The following is a 20,674-nucleotide window of genomic DNA, read 5'->3' as shown; positions in this document are numbered from 1 at the left end:
TATGTTGTTGTTGTTGTTGTTGTTGTTGTTTTCAGTCCGTAGACTGGTTTGATGCAGCTCTCCACGCATTTCTATCCTGTGAAATGGAGAGTAGCAACACTTAAAATAACTTAGAAATTAAACGCTAAAATTTAATAAAAAATTTTATTAGGTTTGTAATACATCTTATACGAATTGTTTAAAATATCAGTCATGATTGGGATTAGGCGTGTGTGGAATCGTCGTCTTGGCTCAGTGCTTGGTTTACGCAGTGGTCGAAATTCGGGGCGGAGGAATAAGCTCATCTTCCACCTTTATTTTTAGTTATATACTGACACACAGGTTTTGGCGCCAGTATTTATCTTTGTGCCTGCAAAGCATGCCTGTGTAGCGCTGCATATATTCGACGGCAGAAGTTAGTTGTGGCAACACCTACCGACATTTTTCAGAACTTCCGCTTACTTTGCACTCGATTCTAAGCCACAGGCAGTTTTTTGGATTACAACCGGAAAAAAAGTGTGGCTTACATTCAAGTAAATACGGTATACTCACGGGGAAACACTGAACTGTGCTCCTTGCCACATGACTGTAGTGCTTTTGCCGCAGAGTTGGTAGGCATCTTTCATGCTCTTGAGCATATCTGTCCCTGCACTGGTGAGTCCTTTCTCATCTGCAATGTCTCTTTAAGCAGTTTGCAAGCTCTTGACCAGCGTTAAACACCGCCATCCATAGGTCATGATGACTATCCAGAATTCCCTGTATGCCAGTGAACAATGTGGATGCCCAGTGACGTTCTTCTGGTCCCAAGGCCATATTGGTATCCTAAGGAATGAACTCACTGATTGCCTGACTAAACTGGCTGCCAATAAGCTGACTCTTGAGATCAGTATTCCGGAAACAGACCTCCAGTCACTATTATGCCGTCAAGTTTTAGGGCTCTATACTGCAGTATGGCTCAATCTGATTTCACCTAACAAACTATGGGTGGTAAAGGAGACTATGGGAGTGGAGTCCTCCATGGAGGTCTCTTGCAAGGACACTGCCACCCCTTGTCAGCTCAGCATCGGCCATACTTGGCTGGCTTGTGCTCTTCGCTTCTGTTGTGAGGACACACTCCACTGTCGTTGTGGTTCCCATTTGACCAACATAGCCGCCCTGTGGCAGACGCTTAATCTCCCTGACTCCCTACCCCTGGTATTAAAAGGTGATGCCACAGTGGCTGACTTAGTTTTACTTTGTATCCGTGAAAGTGGAATTTACCACTCACTTTGAGGGAGAGCTACTTAACCATATTGATCCGTTAAGGGATTGGCAGAACACACTGTTGCCGCCTCTGCCCATAACAGACTGTGGAAATCTCCCTCCCTCCCCCCCTCCCCCCTGAAATTGGTAATATTGAACAATGCCCCAGGAGTTCCTGTCAGATTATATACTGAATTTGTGACTGAGTTAGCCCCTCTTCTAACTATAATCTATTGTAGATCCCTCAAACAAAAAATTATGCTCAATAGTTAGAAGAAAGCACCAGTCACATATGTTTAGAAGGGTAGCAGAAGTGATCCCCAAAACAACTGTCCAATATCCTTGACATCAATTTGTTGTAGAATCTCAGAACATATAATGAGCTCAAACACAATGAGGTATTTCAAACAGAATGACCTTCTCTTTGCTGACCAGCATATGTTCTGAAAACATCAATGGTGTGATATCCATCTTGCAGTTTTTTCACATGATATACTGAAAGCATTGGATCAAGGTAGTCAGGTAGAAGCAGTAATTCTTTATTTCCAAAAAGCATTTGACTCTGTACCACATCTAAGCTTTCTGTCAAACTTATGTTCATATGAAGTATCAAGCGAAATTTTTGACTGGAATTGAGGATTTTTTGGTAGAGAGGACACATCATCTTATCTTGGATGGTGAGTCTTTGTCAGATGTAGAAGTAACGTCAGGTGTGTCCCAGGGAAATGTGCTTGGACTAGTGGTGTAAAATGCCTGGGCATTTATAAGTTGGGGCAAATGCCCACAATAAATGCCTGGGCAAATGTCCAAAATTCATAATTGGCTAGGCATGTACACATTTTAAAGATTGATTAATAAAAAAATTTAAGTTAATATTTCGTATTGGAAAAGGTGTTTTGCAACACTGCTTCTTTATTGGTTGAGTAATCAAGTTGAAAAAGTGGCTTCAGAGTTTTGGAGGAGTTATTAGGGGAAAACAAATAGTATTGTAAACCTAACTTTTTGCATCTTTAATGAGGTTAATTCTTGGGGTAGTGCATAATTAAAAAAAGAAAGCAACACTCAATTTTGAAAGTAATTTTTGAAATAAAGTAAAATTTATAATAAATGATACTACCGCAAAAAAAATAAATAAATAAATAAAAAACACCCCTCTTGGTCATTTTCTCAATCTTCGTAAGTTGAGAATAATCACGAAGTTCCAATTCTGCTTCAGAGTCCCCTGAATATGATTAGAATTAGAGGAAAAATGTTTAGCCATAATGATTTTAATTAGGGATGTGTCGTATCAACTCTAATAATCGCCAATTCTCTAGAAATCGACAGTATTGAAATCAAATGATTCCAGAATCTTTATTTGTTATTAAATCTTATTTATGTATGTGTTCTCATTTTATCTTCACAGCAATGCAAAAATATGAAAGAAGATAAAGAAAGAAGTGGAATAGAAAAATATAGTCTGTCTCAAATGTCACCACATCTGAAAATAAAGCTTCTCTCTCTCTCTCTCTCTTTCTTTCTTTCTTTCTTTCTTTCTTTCCCCCACTGAAGACATTATCACATTTAAGAATACATTTATCATCAAGAAACACATTCCAGGTGTTTGATAGATTCACTAGTAATTTTGCTATCAATTATTGTCCTAAAATAATATTTAGAGATTTGACAAAGATTATAAAGTGTCGTACATTACAAAATGATGAGAGTGAGAGAGAGAGAGAGAGAGAGAGAGAGAGAGAGAGAGAGAGAGAGAGAGAGTGTACACGCATCCATCTTTGTTAAAGCAAATTGGGGGGGGGGGGGGGGAAGGGGGGGCATGCTTCTCTCTTCTTTTCTTTCATTCTTACTAATAAATGCAATGAATGATATACATTAGTTTAAGTTTAAACATTTACTGACTTTTAATAGCGTGAGTATTGTCCCATACATTATTTTAATTAGTAAAAATATACATTCTAGCCATAAAAGGTTTAAAAAGTGCTTTTTTATGAATGCCCAGATTTTGAGTATTTAAAACTGATGTGGGCAAATTCCCATGTATAAATGTCCTGTCCTCTTGGCATTTGCCCAGCCCCCGTCCCTAGCTAGGGTCCTTGCTGTTTGTGTTACATATCATTGACCTTGCAGCGAATGTTAATGGTAACCTCAGGCTTTTTGCAGATGACTCAGTTATCTATTTTGAGGTACTATCCGAAAGAAGCTGCATAAATAATCAGTCAGATCATTGTAAGATTTCAAAGTGGTGCAAAGACTGGCAATGAGCTTTAAATGATCAGAAATGTTAAATTGTGCCTTTCACAAAATGATAAAACATGGTATCATATGACTATAATATAACTATAATATCTGCCAACTCATAAAAATATGTTGGTGTAACATTTTGTAGGGAAATAAAATGGAATGATCTCATAGGCATAGTCATGGGTAAAGTAGGTGGTAGATTTTGGTTTATTAGCAGAATACTAGGAAATTGCAGTCTTTCTTTAAAGGAGATGGCTTAGAAATCACTCGTGCAACCCACTGTGGATTATTACTCAAATGTGTGTGACCTGTACCAATTGGGACTAACATGGGATGTTGAGCGTGTACCGAGAAGGGCCGCATAAATGTTTACAGATTTGTTTGACCTGTTGGAGAGTGTCACAGAGATGCTGAAGAGACTGCATTGGCAGGCTCTTGAAAGTTGAATGTAAACTCTCCCAAAATAGCCTATTTTCAAGTACCAGGTTTAAATAATGACTCTAGGAATATACTACACCCCCCAACTTATCACTCACATACTGATTTTGAGGACAAGGTTAGATTAATTACAGCAAATGCAGAGGCATTTAAACAATCATTTTTCCCGTGCTCCATACATGAATAGAATGAGAAGAAACCCTAGTAATTGGTACAGTGGGATGTACTACCTGCCGTGCAGTTCACTGATGTTTGCAGAGTACAAATGCAGATGTAGAAGTATCCAAACCAGTTTTATCTAGAACTCTTGACTATAAATCATTCTTATAGGTTAACTTCATTATTAAGTATTTGTTCCTAACACCAGACATGGCAAAGAAAATGTATTGGTATTGTGGAAGTGAACAAAGATACACCGAGGTGACAGAAGTCATGGGATACCTCATAATATTGTGTGAGACCTCCTTTTGCCATCTGTAGTGCAGGAGCTAGATGCGACATGGACTCAACAAGTTGTTGGATATCCCCTGCAGAAATTTTGAGCCATGCTGCCTTTTATAGACGTCCCCAATCATGAAAGTGTTACTGGTGCAGGATTTTTAGCAAGAACTGACATCTTGATTATGTCCCATAAATGTTGGCGGGATTCACATCAGGCAGTGAACATGGCCAAATCATTTGCTAGAATTGTCCAGAATTTTCTTCGAAACAATTGCGAAATGTTGTGGACCAGTGACATGGCACATTGTCATCCTTAAAAAGTCATTGTTGTTTGGGAACACAAAATCCATGATCAGCTGCAAAGAGTCTCTAACTAGCCCAACATTACCATATGCAATCAGTGATTGCTTCATTTGGACCAGGGGACCCAGTCCATTCCATGTCAACGCAATCTGTACCATTATGGAGTCGCTATAGGCTTGCACAGTGCCTTGTTGACAACTTAGGTCCATGGTTTCATGGGGTCTGCACTACGCTTGAACCTTACCATCAGCTCTTACCAACTGAAAATGGGACTCATCCGGCCAGGCCACAGTTTTCCAGTTGTCTAGGGTCCATTCGATATGGTCTTGAGGCCAGGAGAGGCACTGCAGACGATTTGCTGTTAGGAAAGGTACTCGTGTCACTCATCTGCTGCCATAGCCTATAAATGCCAAATTTTGCCACACTGTTCTAATGGATATGTTTGTTGTATGTCCCACGTTGATATCTGCAGTTACTTCAGGCAATGTTTCTTAACTGTTAGTAGTGACAATTCAACACAAATGCCACAGCTCTTGGTAGTTATTTGAAGGCCATTGGCTACTGCGTTATCTGTGGTAGGAAGTAACACCTGAAATTCGTTTTTTTTACTGAATCCGCCAACAGTTTCCAAAATGGGGTGTCTTATTTGCTTAGCTCAAACTACTATTTCACATTCAAGGTATGTAGTTATATGTCTGCCATGCAGCACTATTCGGTCCCTGAATGACAACAGCCTGCAATCCATATTGTGCATACTGGTGAGATTCACTTTTGGACTATAAATTGCTTTGTTTTGTATGCCTTTCATTTTATTCCACATCTTGAATATATGTTGTCAAAGATGAGTCAAGTTCTTACCTCTTTTTTTATTTGTGTGTGTGTGTGTGTGTGTGTGTGTGTGTGTGTGTGTGTGTGTGTGTGTGCGTGCGTGTGTGTGTGTACGCTAGTCAAAATTAAATATATATATGTTCAGCAATATAACTGTGATGGTTTATAAATACTTGTTTTGTTTGGGGAACAGGAAACTGAAGACTTCCTCTCAAACCTTGTGGTAAACAAGACTGTGCTTGCCAAGACAGACAGACCAGCAGGGGTAGTCTGCTTTACACAAAGCAAAGATCCCAATGATGTGCTGAATGAGTGGTCTAATCATCTAAGCGCTCTCATGCAACTTGTTAACAAGACGACACATCTTATCAACAAGGAGCAGATGGTGCATAAACATCTACAAGTTGTGAGAGAATAGCATTATCTGCGCCTGGAGAATGGTAAACTAGTACGTCTAGTTTGCAAACTTTGATGTGTTCTGACTACAATTTGCACATCAGTTTCTTTATCTTCAGTTTCAAAGTGATGTGTTTTTATATATTTATTTTCCTTTGTGCTGAAATTCAGTTTTGTTTAGGCATTAATACTAAAATGTTTCATAATTTGTGATGGACATGAAACTAATATGAGATATTAAATTCTGTTCACTGTTATAATGTGTTTCAAGTATATTATAATTTTGTTTAGAACATGAAAAGTGAAGAAATTGAAAACAGATGATTAATTGTCTTAATATTGAACATTATAAATTGAAAATATCTGTCCATAATATCACACATTGAAAATTGTACAGCTAACTTACTAGAAAGTTCCATTTCTGCATCATTGTTGCTGTTGTTGTATGTGAAGTGTGGCAGTTGGAAAGTGCACATGTAGAATGTGTTTTTTAAACTCACTGTAGTTAATGAATGTGTGTAACTATTCATTTTTTAGTTTATTGTCAATTGTTACATCCATGTTTTAACAGAGATGTGTGGTAGTGCTGATAAACACAAACTCTTTAACTTTGTGGGACTAATTATGAATGGTAGTATAAGAATATAGTGAATTTGTGGTTCTGTGCCACTATCAAGACTGTGTATAAGTTTTGAACAGAAGAAATATATTTCCTGAATAGTGAAAAAAGGAGTCTTACTGCGAAGTTAACTGATAGTGAGGTACAGTTTTTCTCAGAACGAAAATATATAATTATAAATGTAAATGGTATCATGCTTAACAGAATTTTGTGTCACTACATCAAAAATGTGTTACTTTTGTCAGAACACAGTTGCTTTTCTTTCTGTCTCACTCCGTTCATTTTTGCTTGATCCACCTCCCGCCAAGTTCAAATAAGATGACAGAATCAGTTATTTTGATGGGTTGAGATAGTTGACTGATGTGAAGAATTTCGTGTGAAATAACAAAGACTATGTTTATTTATGATCGTAACAGGTATAAAAATATGTACAGTAATAACTGACTATGCTGTTAAAATTGACGTTATCAACATTTGTTGTTGAAGAAAAATTGCTGTAAACAAAAATCATTCAAACACAACTTAAACACATACTGATTAAAGTAAAATTGTTTTTTGTAACTTCTGTGTCCATCAGCAATGCTCTACTACCCTTTTTCAGCAGCATTTTTTGTGGAATATCCTCTGCTCAGATAGTCCAAAATAAAACTAAAAAAGATACCATACAAGATAGCAACGAAGAAGACAAGCAAGAATGCTAATTTCCAGAACCTAAGTTTCATGTATTTGATCAGAGAATAGAGGGATGGAGGAGAGGGAACTATTAGGATACCATCTAGGAAAGTTACCCAGAACAATATGTCTAGAGAGACAGATCAGAGCCGGCTGGAAGATAATCAAACATAAGCAGGCAAAGGAGGAAGGCACATCTTATACATTTATTATCTCACACCTGTTGTCAGTAGTATTCATGAGTAGAAAATAAAAAGTTCATTATCTACAGTAGTTAAGTGCATTATCTTATAAAAACATCAAACCAGATCTCATAATATTCACAGATATTGTGGAGCAGAAGGCAAGTCAAGCAGCTCGTAGCGGCTCCGTGCTGCTACAGGACCAAGTGACGTGACATTGCATGAATGGCCGGTGCTACGTTTGAAACTGCTGCTCCCGCATTCTTACAAGCATCAAGCGTATGTCTTCACTTTTGCTCAGTGTTCAAAGCCTGCCCCCATTTGTACCTCTGGTCTCTGTTAAAATTGTTGCAGTTTATTCTGATTTGGGTCACTTCTTTGATAACAGAATCCCAGTATTATGATGATTGAGCCTAAACTCTTGTTTGTTCAAATTGTACTTCATACACATTTTCTAGGCAATGTTCAGCCAAGGCCGACTTTCAGATTCCCTTTTGAAACTTAGTGAAAGTAAAGAGTAGGGCTTGACACTTGTAGGGATATGGGAGTGACAGTTTCAAACGCGGTGCCAGCTGCTCGCGCAATGTGACGACACTCAGTCTTGCGACAGGACTTGGCCTCTAGGAGCTGCCGAACATGCCTTCCATTCATGCGCCTCTTCAGCCCTCTCTGGAACGTTACAGACATTATCATGACATCTGTATAAGCATAACACTGTACCAGACACGGCAGTCAGTGATTTCAACTCCTGATGACGATGGCGAAGACGGCTGTCAGAAACTTGAGTATTTTATTAAAAATGATGCAGCTTGTAAGCCTAGAAGATTGTATTGATTACATGATGGTGATGCGCATAATAAACTGTGGCAAAAGTATGTGCCAACATACACTGTGATAAGACACTAGACTCATTCAGGAGAACAGTGGTTCAAATGCTAGTCCTCCGCTGCAGGTTTGTTTTCCATTCTCTCTCTAAATTTTTTATAACAAGGCCACTGTGTATGTGTTGGGATCTTGGGTATAGTGTTTCTGGCATAAGGCACCCAGTAATTGCTTTGAAAGATTCAGAATGGCAAGGCAAACACAGCTGGGAGACATTATGTAAGACTGGATAATTGTAAACCTAACAACAGTCTCTTCATGACACATCTGCTGTCAGACTGTATCATTGGCCTCAACAGGCTGGGCTGTATTCTTGGTAACCTGTCAAATGTCCCTTCATATAAACACTTCACATGGCTCAGGAAATATGGTGCCTTACACAATGCGAATGAACTCAGGATCATTGGAGTAATGTCCTACTCACAAATGGAACAAAGTGTGGCATTAGGACCCAGTCTTATAGTTGAACTGTTGAATGCCAAAGGACATTTTACAACCCTGCTAATAGTGTGGAAAGGTGCTAATGTGGCAATACCATAGCTCTCATCCACAGTGGTCTGTAGAAATGACGTGTTGCAACAAAAGTACGTGCACCATTTTAGTGATAGCGTAAGGACCTTCATCCATTCCCAACAATGTCACCACAGGCCATTGCCAACTACCCTGGGGCATTTGTCCACTAGCGAGTTCCGATTAGTGGGATTGCCAGTATGTGATTTTGTAGTGCATCCTATATTTAAATCCAAGGAGATCAGACCCTATATTGGCCTTCTGAGTGGTGTGAGTTGGTCATGTTTTAACTAATCTGATGATGTGAAGTAACAAGTAATTGGTAAAGTGATGACAGGATTCTTCATTGGCTGTAATTCACCTTTTATTTTTCTCCTGCTTGGCTTGAACAGTCTGACTCAGGTTACAAATTTTGCCCTTTCATTTAACACGTCTATGGCCACACACACTGTGATGGATGTTTCACCACTAGGCCAGGTCACAGTCTCAAATGCGAGGCTCTGCTGTTGTTGTCAGTGAGAACATGGTGTCAGGTGAAGGCTCTGCGTGGCCATCACCAGTCTCATGGTGGCCAGGATTTTAACAAAATTAACTTTATAACTTGGTTTTGTATGCCACGGGAAATTGGGGGAAAAACCCGAGAATATTTTTTACTGGTAGAAAACTGGGAAAAACCCAGGGATTATTATTATTATAATTTTTAAGAATTCTTGGGATTTTGCATTGTTTTAGTTTTGAGTTCAGTTTTTGTAATTTTGACTGATAAGAAGTGATACTTTAACAAAGAAATTTACTTTAGCCCGCTACTGCAGAATAATACTGCAGCAATAAAACATATACAAAGAAAAACCAATAAAACTTAAGTTGCAAAGAAAATGTGCTGTTTACAACAACATAACACAATGCGCACACAAGTGTCAGCCGACTGCAAAGTGTGTCAAAAGCTTTAGGACTAAGACTATGCAATACACCATAACAACAAACTACTTTCAATGAGTGTGGCATCACAACTGTTTAAAATAGGTTTGTTTGAGCAGTAACCAGTGGGCTCATAAGCACGTGCACTGCTGAAGTCGCGGATGAGCAGCCCCTTTCCATCACTTCTTGCTATATGAAGTTTGGCTGTTATCTGTATAAGCAGTCGCTGCAAGCAGCCAGATGTGAACCGGAAAAATTTTCCTGGCGTGCCCAAACTGCCAGATTTGTGCTTGCACAGAGAAATTGGAGTTGTAGTGGGGAGCTGTCGCCACATGACCAACATTTATGTTTTGGGATTTTCTTGTTTTCTCTTCATTTACAGCTTTCACGTCAAATGAAAGCAGACTGGATTTCTGTGATTGGGAGCTACCAAATAAAATATGTGCACATAATTACAGAAACCTAAAATATGTTGTTAGTTTCTGATTTTATTCTATTTCCACATTATTTATTTGAGACACAGTGTTTCATTCCACAATATTAGATAGTTTGAACCGTTCGCTGAATTTCGAGTGCACATTTTTATCTTCTGGCATATGTGGCATTATGCCATAATAAAAAATGAAATATGACATAATACAGGTACCTAGCCCAAGAAAATTGGCTTCCTGAAAACTGCACTGAAAAGCTTTAGCAGAATTTTACATATCTGCCTTCTGTGAAACACGATGATTTTCGATCACAAGACTTGTTTCAACACTTTTCTGGAACCTACTCTATGCCTGATGTTATTTCTTAATTTGCATCTAAAATTTTCAGAACACCATTCTTCAGTAAATTATACACTGGCAGCACACCGTGTTTTATCAGTCTAACTTCCCACATGGCTTTGTTTACTCCTGGAGTGAAATATAAGCTACCAATTATACAGTTCTTGGCTTCACAAGTGAACTTGTTTTTTTTATACAGTTTGAAAGAGTTATAAAAACCACTATCTCAGTTCTGGTGCATACAAACAACTGGTTTTGTTATTTTGCAAGAAATTTGAATTCCTCCTTACTAGCTTTTTGCAGAGCTGTGTGGATGTAAACTTGATTTGAAATGCTACACAACAGTATTAAAAATCACCGCATAGTGGAATATTAGAGTTGTTTCAGTTTTAGAGTTTGGTTTTGAAATGAATATTGTGCCAAGGACTGCTTTCTAATTTTGCATTCCTATCTGAGTAAGGTATGATAAAGCAATTTCCGAAGTACAGTAACTCTGTGTGTCCCCTCTGAACAATTTGCTGCACATTGCCACGTCATGCACCACAACACTCAAAATTCCACACAGGAATGTGATGAAAAGTGTATGAACAGAGCAAACACCAGGCGTGTACTTCTTACGTCATCTTAGCTGCGTGCGCACAGTAACATCTGTCTTCTGGTGCGCTCTGGCAGCTGTTCTAACAAACTTATTTCTAACAGGCCATGGGACAAGATTCCAAATGGTGGTTTGATAAACATTACTTTCAAAAAATAAATTTGCTTTTACACAAGGTGAATTATGTTACGTGTGACGATGTACGAGAAATTTCCTAAGTTGCAGAGCATTTGACTCTCATTCAAAACTTCTTTGAGGACCAGTCACCCAGAAAAATTTTGGGTCTAGAAGACCAGACATTTATGTCTTCATTTAAAATTTTAGTGGCACATTTGTGTTTGATATATCTTAAAGAGTAACATGCAAAAACGACCAGTATCAAACAATCGCAACTTGAGATAGGAATATCAACAATGTAAAAAAAGACATATTACTACTTACCGTAAAGGAGACATGACGGGTTGAATAAAGGTAAAATTAAAAGATATGTACATAGAGGTTTTGGCCCCAGCTTTCATCAGTAAAAGAGACACACACAATGCAATGAGGTTCAAATGGCTCTGAGCATTATGGGACTTAACATCTGACATCATCAGTCCCCTAGAGAACTACTTGAACCTAACTAACCTCGGGACATCACACACATCCATGCGTGAGGCAGGATTCAAACCTGTGACCGTAGCGGACGCGTGGTTCCAGACTGAAGCGCCTAGAACTGCTCGGCCACACTGGCCAGCAGCCACTGAGTTGCAGTCTGGCCTGAGATACAGGAGTCGGCAGTTGTGCATGTATGAGGAGAGTGTGTGTGTGTGTGTGTGTGTGTGTGTGTGTGTGTGGTCAGCGGATGTCAATCCTAAGGGTCTGGGTTCGATTCCCAGCTGGGTAGGAGATTTTCTTCACCCAGGAACTGGGTGTTGTGTTGTCCTAATCATCATCATTTCATCCCCATCGACTCGCAAGTCACCGAAGTGGCGTCAAATCGAAAGACTTGCACCCAGCGAACAGTCTACCCGACGGGAGGCCCTAGTCACACGACATTTACATTTATTTTAATTTAAACCATGAACTTTTCCTACTTGTGTGTTCACACTATTTAACTGTTTGTTTGCTATTGGCTCACTACATTGTGTGTTCTATGCTCTGAATACCTGCCATCATTTGCTGGTGTGATAATGTGAAATGAACTGTGACTGGCTGACGAAGGTGCATTGCGATCTTGATTTCAATGTTTTGGAAACTAAAGTGCTGTGTTTGGTGGATTTCTTATTTATACTTTCGTAATACGAAAATTTTCGGCTTACATGTTGCTGCGCATCAAAGATCTTTTCAAAATGCATTATTTTTCTGCTAGGTTTTGATTCCTAAAGTGCTGAGAAGTTCTATGTCTGCGTATAAAACCTTTGTCATTCAAAATTTTGATAAGTTTTACAGTTCTGAGGGAAATGATTTTTGTCACTTGATAAGGAGAAAGTGTATTTTTAACTGGAAAATTTGGGAATTTTTTTTCGTTGCCTGGGTCTGCACCTCAAGAGAAAAAAGAGAGATATTAGATATAGCCATGTAGGGACGCCAATATTAAATTTTAATTCATGACCGGGTATTGTATCCACCAAATAGAAATCAAACTTCCGTGTAAAGTTCCAAACATATTAGATTGTGTCCTTTTAAGATCTCTACCAACTGCTGTGATGAAAATAGTGAAAGTGTGGATGAAATTTAAGAAAATTCTCAGTTCAGTTCTTAAAAAATTTTGGACCTCCAAATTCAAATAGTACACATTATCCTGTGTGTATATTTCCTAAGGGCGCTTGACTCATAAACATGGCTTGCGTGCCATGTAGCAGAATTACAAACCACTATGAAGTGCATGGCAGAGGGCACATCTCCCATTGTACCAGTTATTAGGGTTTCGTTCGGTTCCATTCAAGTATGGAGCATGAGAAGAGTCGTTGTTTGAATGCCTCTATGCATGCAGTAATTATTCTAATCTTAACCTCACAGACCCTATGTGAGCGATACGTAGAGGGTTGTAGTATATTCCTAGAGTCCTCCTTTAAAGCCGATTCTTGGCAGTTTGTTAATATGTTTTCTTGGAATAGCTTACCTCTGTCTTCAAGAGTCTTCCAGTTCAGGTACTTCAGTGACACTCTCCCACAGATCAAATAACCCTGTGACCATTCATGCCGCCCTCCTCTGTATATGTTCAGTATCCCCTGTTAGTCCTATTTGGTACAAGTACCTCGCACTTGAACAGTATTTTAGAACAGATCGCACAAGTGATTTGCAAGCAGTGTCTTTTGTAGACTCATGGCAGTTCCTCCCGTATTCTGTCAATAAAGCAAAGCGATTCCACATCCTTACAAAGTGTTACACACAGGTATTTGTACAAGTTGACCGATTCTAACAGCGAGTCATCGATATTGTAGTCATACGACGCTACATTTTTTTTTCATTTTGTGAACCGCACTAAAGAACTCCTTAATTCATTCAAATGGGAAATTTTCCCTCATCCACCCTACAGCCCCGATCTTGCACCAAGCAACTTCCACTTGCTTCCCAAGATGAAGAAATGGCTTGCAATGCAGCCCTTTGATGATGACGCGGAACTCCAGGTGGGCATGACTCGCTGGCTGCATTTAAAGCAAGGTTCCAATCTTTACACCATTTTTAAACCTTATCAAGATCTGACTTAATATGAGGGCTGTTCAGAAAGTAGGGAACGTTTCCATCTGACACCTCTAGGTGCGCACCAATCACATATATTCTGGTATGTGCGTACTCAGCAGCTCAGTTGGCCATCCATCCGTGACAGCGGGAACGTCTCTGCATGTCTGGGTTTTTTTATATTAGAATTTGAAATGTGCGCTGTAATCAAAAATCCTGCCAGCTGTGGGGTGCAGTCAGTGATATGGTTTTTGTTGGCAAAAAACCTAAAAACCTACAGAAATTTATCATGAACTGTGCGAAGTGTACGAAAACAATATAATGAGTGAATGTTCCGTCTGGAAATGGTGCATTCGGTTTAAAAATGGCCGGACCAACGTTCATGATGAAGAGAAGAATGGACGCCCGAGCATTGTCACAGACAATCTTGTCACTAAAGTTGATGAAACGATTCATGATAACCATTGCTTTACAATAACAAAGCTTTCGCTTTCTTTTCTACAAGTTTCACCGAGTGTGTTGTTTGAAACTTTTACTCAAAAGCTAGGCTACCACAAATTTTATGCATGATGAGTGCTCAAAATGCTTACAGAGCACCATAAAGAACAGCAAATGGGGGCAACGTTGACATTTCTGGAGGCCTTCCACAAACACGGTGATTCATTACTGGATCAAATCATAGCTGGTGACGAGACGTGGGTGGAACACATCAGTTGCGAGACAAAATTACAGTCCACGGAGTGGAGGCACACAAGGCCTCCCCAAAAACCAAGAAAATTTGTGCAAACCTTGTCAGCAAGGAAGTTGATGGCGACAGTGTTTTGGGATAGGCTTCTTACTGATTTTCTCGAACGTGGAGCAACCATAAATTCTGCCTGGTACTGTCAAATTTTGCACAGCCTCAGAAGAGGAGTTCAAAACAAACGTCAAGGAAGCTGACATCTAAAATTTTGTTTTTGCATGAGAATGACCGACCTCACGTGGCAAACTGCACTAAAGAACTCCTTAATTCATTCAAATGGGAAATTTTCCCTCATCCATCCTACAGCCCCGATCTTGCACCAAGCAACTTCCACTTGTTTCCCAAGATGAAGAAATGGCTTGCAACGCAGCGCTTTGATGACGACGCCGAACTCCAGGTGGGCGTGACTCGCTGGCTGAAGTCTCAGGCGGCAGAATTTTACGACAAAGGTCTTTCAAAGCTTGTCGACCACTATGATAAGTGCCTCAATGTGTTTGGTGACTATTTGGAAAAGTAGTACGTCAGTCGCTCTTTCAGATGTATATAATAAAATGTATTTCTTGTACTGAGTTTAAAAAAAAAATGCCAAAATGTTCCTTACTTTCTGAATAGCCCTCACATGTATGCAGCTTCTTTCAGACAGTACTTCATTATAGATGACTACATCATCTACAAAAAGTCTGAGGTTACTATTAATATTGTCTGCTAGGCCATTAATATACAACATGAGCAGTAAGGGTTCCAACACACTCCTCCGAAGTTACTTCTACATCTGACTATGACTCTCCATCCAAGATGCTGCATCCTCTCTACCAGAAAGCCCTCAATCCAGTCACAAATTTTGCTTGATAACCGAGCGAGGTGGCGCAGTGGTTAGCACACTGGACTCGCATTCGGGAGGACGACGGTTCAATCCCGTCTCCGGCCATCCTGATTTAGGTTTTCCGTGATTTCCCTAAATCGTTTCAGGCGAATGCCGAGATGGTTCCTTTGAAAGGGCACGGCCGATTTCTTTCCCAATCCTTCCCTAACCCGAGCTTGCGCTCCGTCTCTAATCACCTCGTTGTCGACGGGACGTTAAACACTAACCACCACCACCTTTGCTTGATACCCCATATGATCGAACTTTTGACAATAAGGGTATATGTGATACAGAGTCAAATGCTTTTTGGAAATCAAGAAACATTGCATCTACGTGACTGCCTTGATCCAAAGGTTTCAGTAAGTCATGTGAAAAAAGTGCAAGTTGGGTTTCACATGATCAATGTTTTCAGGATCCATACTGGTTGGCACTGAAGAGATCTTTCTGTTCAAGATACCTCATTATGTGTGAGCTCAGTATATGTTCTAAGATTCTACAACAAATCGATGTCACGTATATTGGATGGTAGTTTCTTGGATCACTTCTGCTACCCTTCTTGTAGATAAGCGTGACCTGTGATTTTTTTCGAAGAACTTGGTGTAGTTTTTTGTTCAAGGGGGTTATGATAGATTATAGATAGAAGAGGGGCTAACTCGGTCACAAACTCAATATAGAATATGACGAGGATTCGATCGGCCCTGGATCTTTGTTAAATTTCAATGATTTCAGCTGTTTCTCAACACCAGTGACACTAAAACTTATTTCATTCATCATTTTAGTGGTATGAGGATTGAATTGGGGCAATTCGCATGTGCATTTTCCTTTGTACAGGAACAGCATTTGCTTTTCTACTCTCAATTTCAGTTCCTGTTTCATTCTCTAGGGCTAAAGCCTAACTTTGGTGCCACTAACAGTCTTCACATATGACCAGAATTTCTTGGGAATTTGTGAAATATCATTTGACTGTATTCTGCTGAGGGCATCATGCGTTGCTTCGTTGCCAGCCAAACACGTTTCATTCAGCATCTCTCTATCTGTAGCCCTATGCTTTGTTTTTCATGTATTATGCCGTAATCTCTGCTTCTTTAGAAGTTCTTTACAGTGACTGTCCCCACGGGGAGCTTGCCACTCTTTGGCGGGTTGGTGCTTGGCTACCATGGGGTCCAGCCTTTGCAGCATCTTTCCCCTTCCGTGCTGCTTGTCTATTCTCTTGCTACTCTTTTCCCCCCTCCCATGTTTGGAGAGTTTTTGGAATTGTTCTGCATTGTCTGTAGCTGACATAAGAACAGTCTCACCAATGTTTTTCGTTCACTTTTCCTTTCTTTGTTCATCTTCTCCTGTCCTTCCTTCACTTTGGCATTTGAGGCTCCTGTTTCTTCTTCCTCCCTGTGCACTCCTGAAGGCCGGCCCATGTGTCTGATCTGTAATAGGTGACTGGCTAATGCATAATTCCCAGCCCTGGGTCATCAGTTATACCCCCTGGTATAGGCAAGGCCCAGGGAGGGGTGATTTCCTGAGCTGCTACCTTCCTAACTTGCTGATTGGTCCCTCTGTCAGGTGTTCGGGAGGTGTGGCCTGGGGTGTGAACAATCAGCTAAGGCGTGTGTGGCCCCTTGTGAAGGGTGCCCCCAGGTGGAAGGAGCTCACCATCGGAGACAATGGCAACTGTGGGGGATTTTCTCACAATGAGCCAATCATCTTCACAATTAACGTCTACGAAATGTAAACGGAATGAGGCTAATGATTCATAGATCCTTCCAGCTGCACCACGTTTCTCCATGGTTTCACATACTGAAGATGGTCAGTCCTTTGCGACGGTAAATCTGTTAATTATTCAGAAAGGTCTTGATGTAGTTTCCAGCCCTGTGAAATCCTGCTTTTGTTTATGGAATGGCACTTTGGTTTTGGAGACTACTACTGATTCTCAAGCACAACTGCTTGCCACTTCACTTCTCCGTTGCTATCCTTTTCATGTCGAGGCCCATAGAACTCTGAAGTCTTCCTGCGGTGTTCTTTAAGCTAGGCTGCTCGACGATCTGACCAAGGCCGAAATACAAACATACCTCTTGGATCTGAGTATCATTGCAGTCCATTGGGTGATGAAAAAGTTAGATGCCTCCTTCGTGCCCACACGCGCTCTTTTTTCTCACCTTTGATAGAGCGGTGCTTCCGACCAAGTTCAAAGCAGGCTATGAAGTTATCACAATCCAACTGTACATTCCGAACTCGATGCACTGCTACCAGTGTCATCGTTTCAACCCCACTCGAATGTCTTGTTGACACCATGCCGAACGTGTAACCTGTGGTAGGGATTGTCCGTGTCCTCCCCGTTGTGTCAACTGCAATGGCAACCATGCCGCTGCCTCTCGAGATTGTCGCGTGTATCTCGATGGCCGGGCTGTCTCAAGAGACCTGGGTAAAGGAAAAAAATTCCTTTGCCTGTCGCTTGCAAGTTATTGGCTAGTCACAAACCATGTGTTCTACTGTATTATAGTACTGTTCTTGTTACATCTCGCTCGATGAAGGACATGACCACACAGACATGCAACTTCAAATTCAGCCCTGAGGTTGTGAAATTGCCAAGTGTCACGGTAGCATCACTGTCCCCTTGTCCACAGGGTTGCCCCAAGTTCTGGAAATCGGAGAACTTCAAACTTGTCAGGGAAATTTGAAAAAAACACTGGAAAAATCTTAGATGAAATGGTTTGTTGACTGCGATGTCATGCGTCGTCACTGGCTGGACACAGCTGAGTATGTGCACCACTTCCCTACTCCCTCATTCTGACTGCTTCTCCCCTTCCTTCCACTCCCCTCAGCTTGCAGTCAGTGCTGCCACCACTTCTTGCTAGTAGCCTAGCAGCTGCCGACAAGAAGCTGGCAAGTGGGAGGAGTGGTTTGTTTGAATCTGATTCTCAGAGATTGTTGACGCAGCGGCCAGAGATGGCAGTCATCTATGCACAAGTTGTGTCTAAGTGACTCTGTGAATGTGTGTAAACTCTTGTTTTCTGACAAAGGCTGTTTCCAAAAATTTAGTTTGTGAGGGTGTGATTACTTTCTACGTGCCTGTCTGCGATTCAGCAATCACCTTTACGGTGAGCTGATACCTATCCTCATTAGTATTGATTCTCAGAGTATTTGCGCCAGTTATCTGTTGCACCGACTGATCAACATGGTCTCATTCCATCAACATGGTGCCTTTGTCAAGTGAATAGCTGACCACATGAGTGGACTTCACAATGGGTCAAAACTGCAGGCCTTTTCTGTGGGTATCTGTAACAGATTGGGCCTGCCGATCTGAAGGCCATCATTTCCCACTAATGTGCTAGCCCTGTCCACCAGATCTAGTCTCACCGATCTGCCTCCAGTACAGGTCTGTTTGTGTGTGGCATAACGCAGTGGATTTTCATGGTTTATCCAAGGACCCAGGACTGCAGTGATCCTCAGCAGGGCAGAGGTCTCAGGCAATGGATTTCAGGAATTGCAACTGTCTCATCGCAAGTACATTGTACAGTGCTGCATTTTAAAAACATTTTATTTATTCTAGTACATTTTGGCACTTGGAAAATAGTAGAAACAACATTTTATTGGTAGTCACCTATAGTGTTGGTTTACACAACTCCTCCCTGCCTTACACACTTCTTTAAAGAGGCCTACTTTTTTCTGAGATCAGTGAAGATATTTTAAATCTAGCTTCCCACTCCAAGGAAACACGTATTTTTGTCACAAATGTGTTTCATTTTATTGAAATAAAATAACAGCAGTGGTCTTAATGAAACACATATACTATGTGGCTTGCTTTCTCCATCTAAAAACAGTTCATTACAAAAGATGTTGATGTTAGTACTTAAGATTTTTTCTCACACAGGGTTGAAATCTACCATAGAGCCCCAGCCTTTGCAGCATCTTTTCCCTTCCATGCTGCACATCTATCCTCTTGCTATTTTTTTCCCATTCCTTGGGGAACATGACTGGGGTGTTTTTGGGAATGTTCCACATGTCTGTAGCTGACATAACAACAATCTAACAACTGTATTTCATTCCTTTTCCCTTTCTTTGCCCACCTCCTCCTATCCTTCCTCCGCTCCGGCATTTGAGGCTCCTCTTTTTCTTTCTTCTCCCTGTGTGCTCCTGAAGGCCGGCCGACACATCTGACGTGTATCAGGTGACTAGGTAATGCAAAATTCTCAGCTCTGGGTCTACAGGAAGGGTTTGCACGTACCCCCTGGTACAGGCCAGGCCCAGGAAGGGGTGACTGCCTGAGCTGCTACTTTCCCAAATTGCCAATTTGTCCTTCTGCCAGGTGTTCGGGAAGTGTGACCTGAGGTGTGAAGGATCACCTAAGGCGGGTGCGCCCCCTTATGAAGGGGTCATCCAGTTGGAAGGAGCGTGCCATCAGAGACTTGCAATCATGGGGGATTTTCTCGCAATGAGCCAGTCATCTTCACAATCAACATCTACAAAACATAAACAAAATGAGGCTAGCGATTCAAAGACCCTCCAAGCTGCACCATCGTTCCTCGTGGATTTACGTACTGAAGACAGCCAGTCATTCACAACGGTAAATCCATTTATTACTCAGAAAGGTGTTGACGCAGTTGCCGGCCCTGTGAAATCCTGCTCTCGTTTAAGGAATGGCACTTTGCTTTTGGGGACTACTACTGATTCTCAAGCACAGCAACTGCTTGCTGCTTTGCATCTCCACAGCTTTCCTGTTCATGTTGAGACCCATAGAACTCTAAACTCTTCTCGTGGTGTTATTTACACTAGGCTGCTCGACAGTCTGAGGCCGAAATCCAAACATACCTCTCTGATCAAGGTGTCACTGCCGTACATTGGGCGATGAAAAACGTAATTGCCTCCTTCGTGCCAACACACCCTCTTTTTTTCTCGCCTTTGATAGAGAGCTGCTGCTGTCCGAGATCAATGCAAGCTAAGAGGTTCTCACAGTCTGACCATACATTCTGAACCCAATACGCTGCTATCAATGTCATTGTTTCAACCACACTCAAATGTCTCGTCAAACCCGGCCAATTGTGCAACCTGTGGTAGGGATACGCACGAGGGCAATTGTCCACCTGCTTCTCCCTGCTGTATCAAATGCAGTGGTGACCATGCCACCTCCACTCGAGATTGTCCTGTAAGTTCCTTACCCAGTTGCTTGAAAGTTTTGGCTATTCACATACCCTGTGTTTTACTGTCTGGCACTTATAGTACTGTTCTTGTTACATCTCACTCCATGAAGGACATGGCCAAGCAGTCATGTAACCTCAAATTCAGCTCTGAGGTTGTGAAATCACTCAATGTGATGTTAGCACCATAGTCCTCTTGTCCAGCTCTGCAACAAGCCATCAGATTCTCATCTCATGGGGTGAAGTCACCAGCTACTGTAC

General features: G+C 40.9%; 1 protein-coding gene across 1 annotated transcript in view; it reads left to right on the top strand.

The window, feature by feature from the left end:
- Positions 1–7,048, top strand: part of LOC124802592 (26S proteasome non-ATPase regulatory subunit 12) — an 83,704-nt gene extending 76,656 nt beyond the window's left edge. Inside the window, exon 9 of the mRNA XM_047263470.1 lies at positions 5,666–7,048. Coding sequence (XP_047119426.1) covers positions 5,666–5,890 — 225 coding nt within the window. The 3' untranslated portion in view covers positions 5,891–7,048. The remainder of the gene's footprint in view (positions 1–5,665) is intronic.
- Positions 7,049–20,674: the final 13,626 nt, after the last annotated feature.

This window comes from Schistocerca piceifrons, chromosome 6 (genome assembly GCF_021461385.2).
Source record: "Schistocerca piceifrons isolate TAMUIC-IGC-003096 chromosome 6, iqSchPice1.1, whole genome shotgun sequence".
Taxonomy (NCBI): domain Eukaryota; kingdom Metazoa; phylum Arthropoda; class Insecta; order Orthoptera; family Acrididae; genus Schistocerca; species Schistocerca piceifrons.
This window is presented reverse-complemented; position numbering and strand designations above follow the sequence as displayed.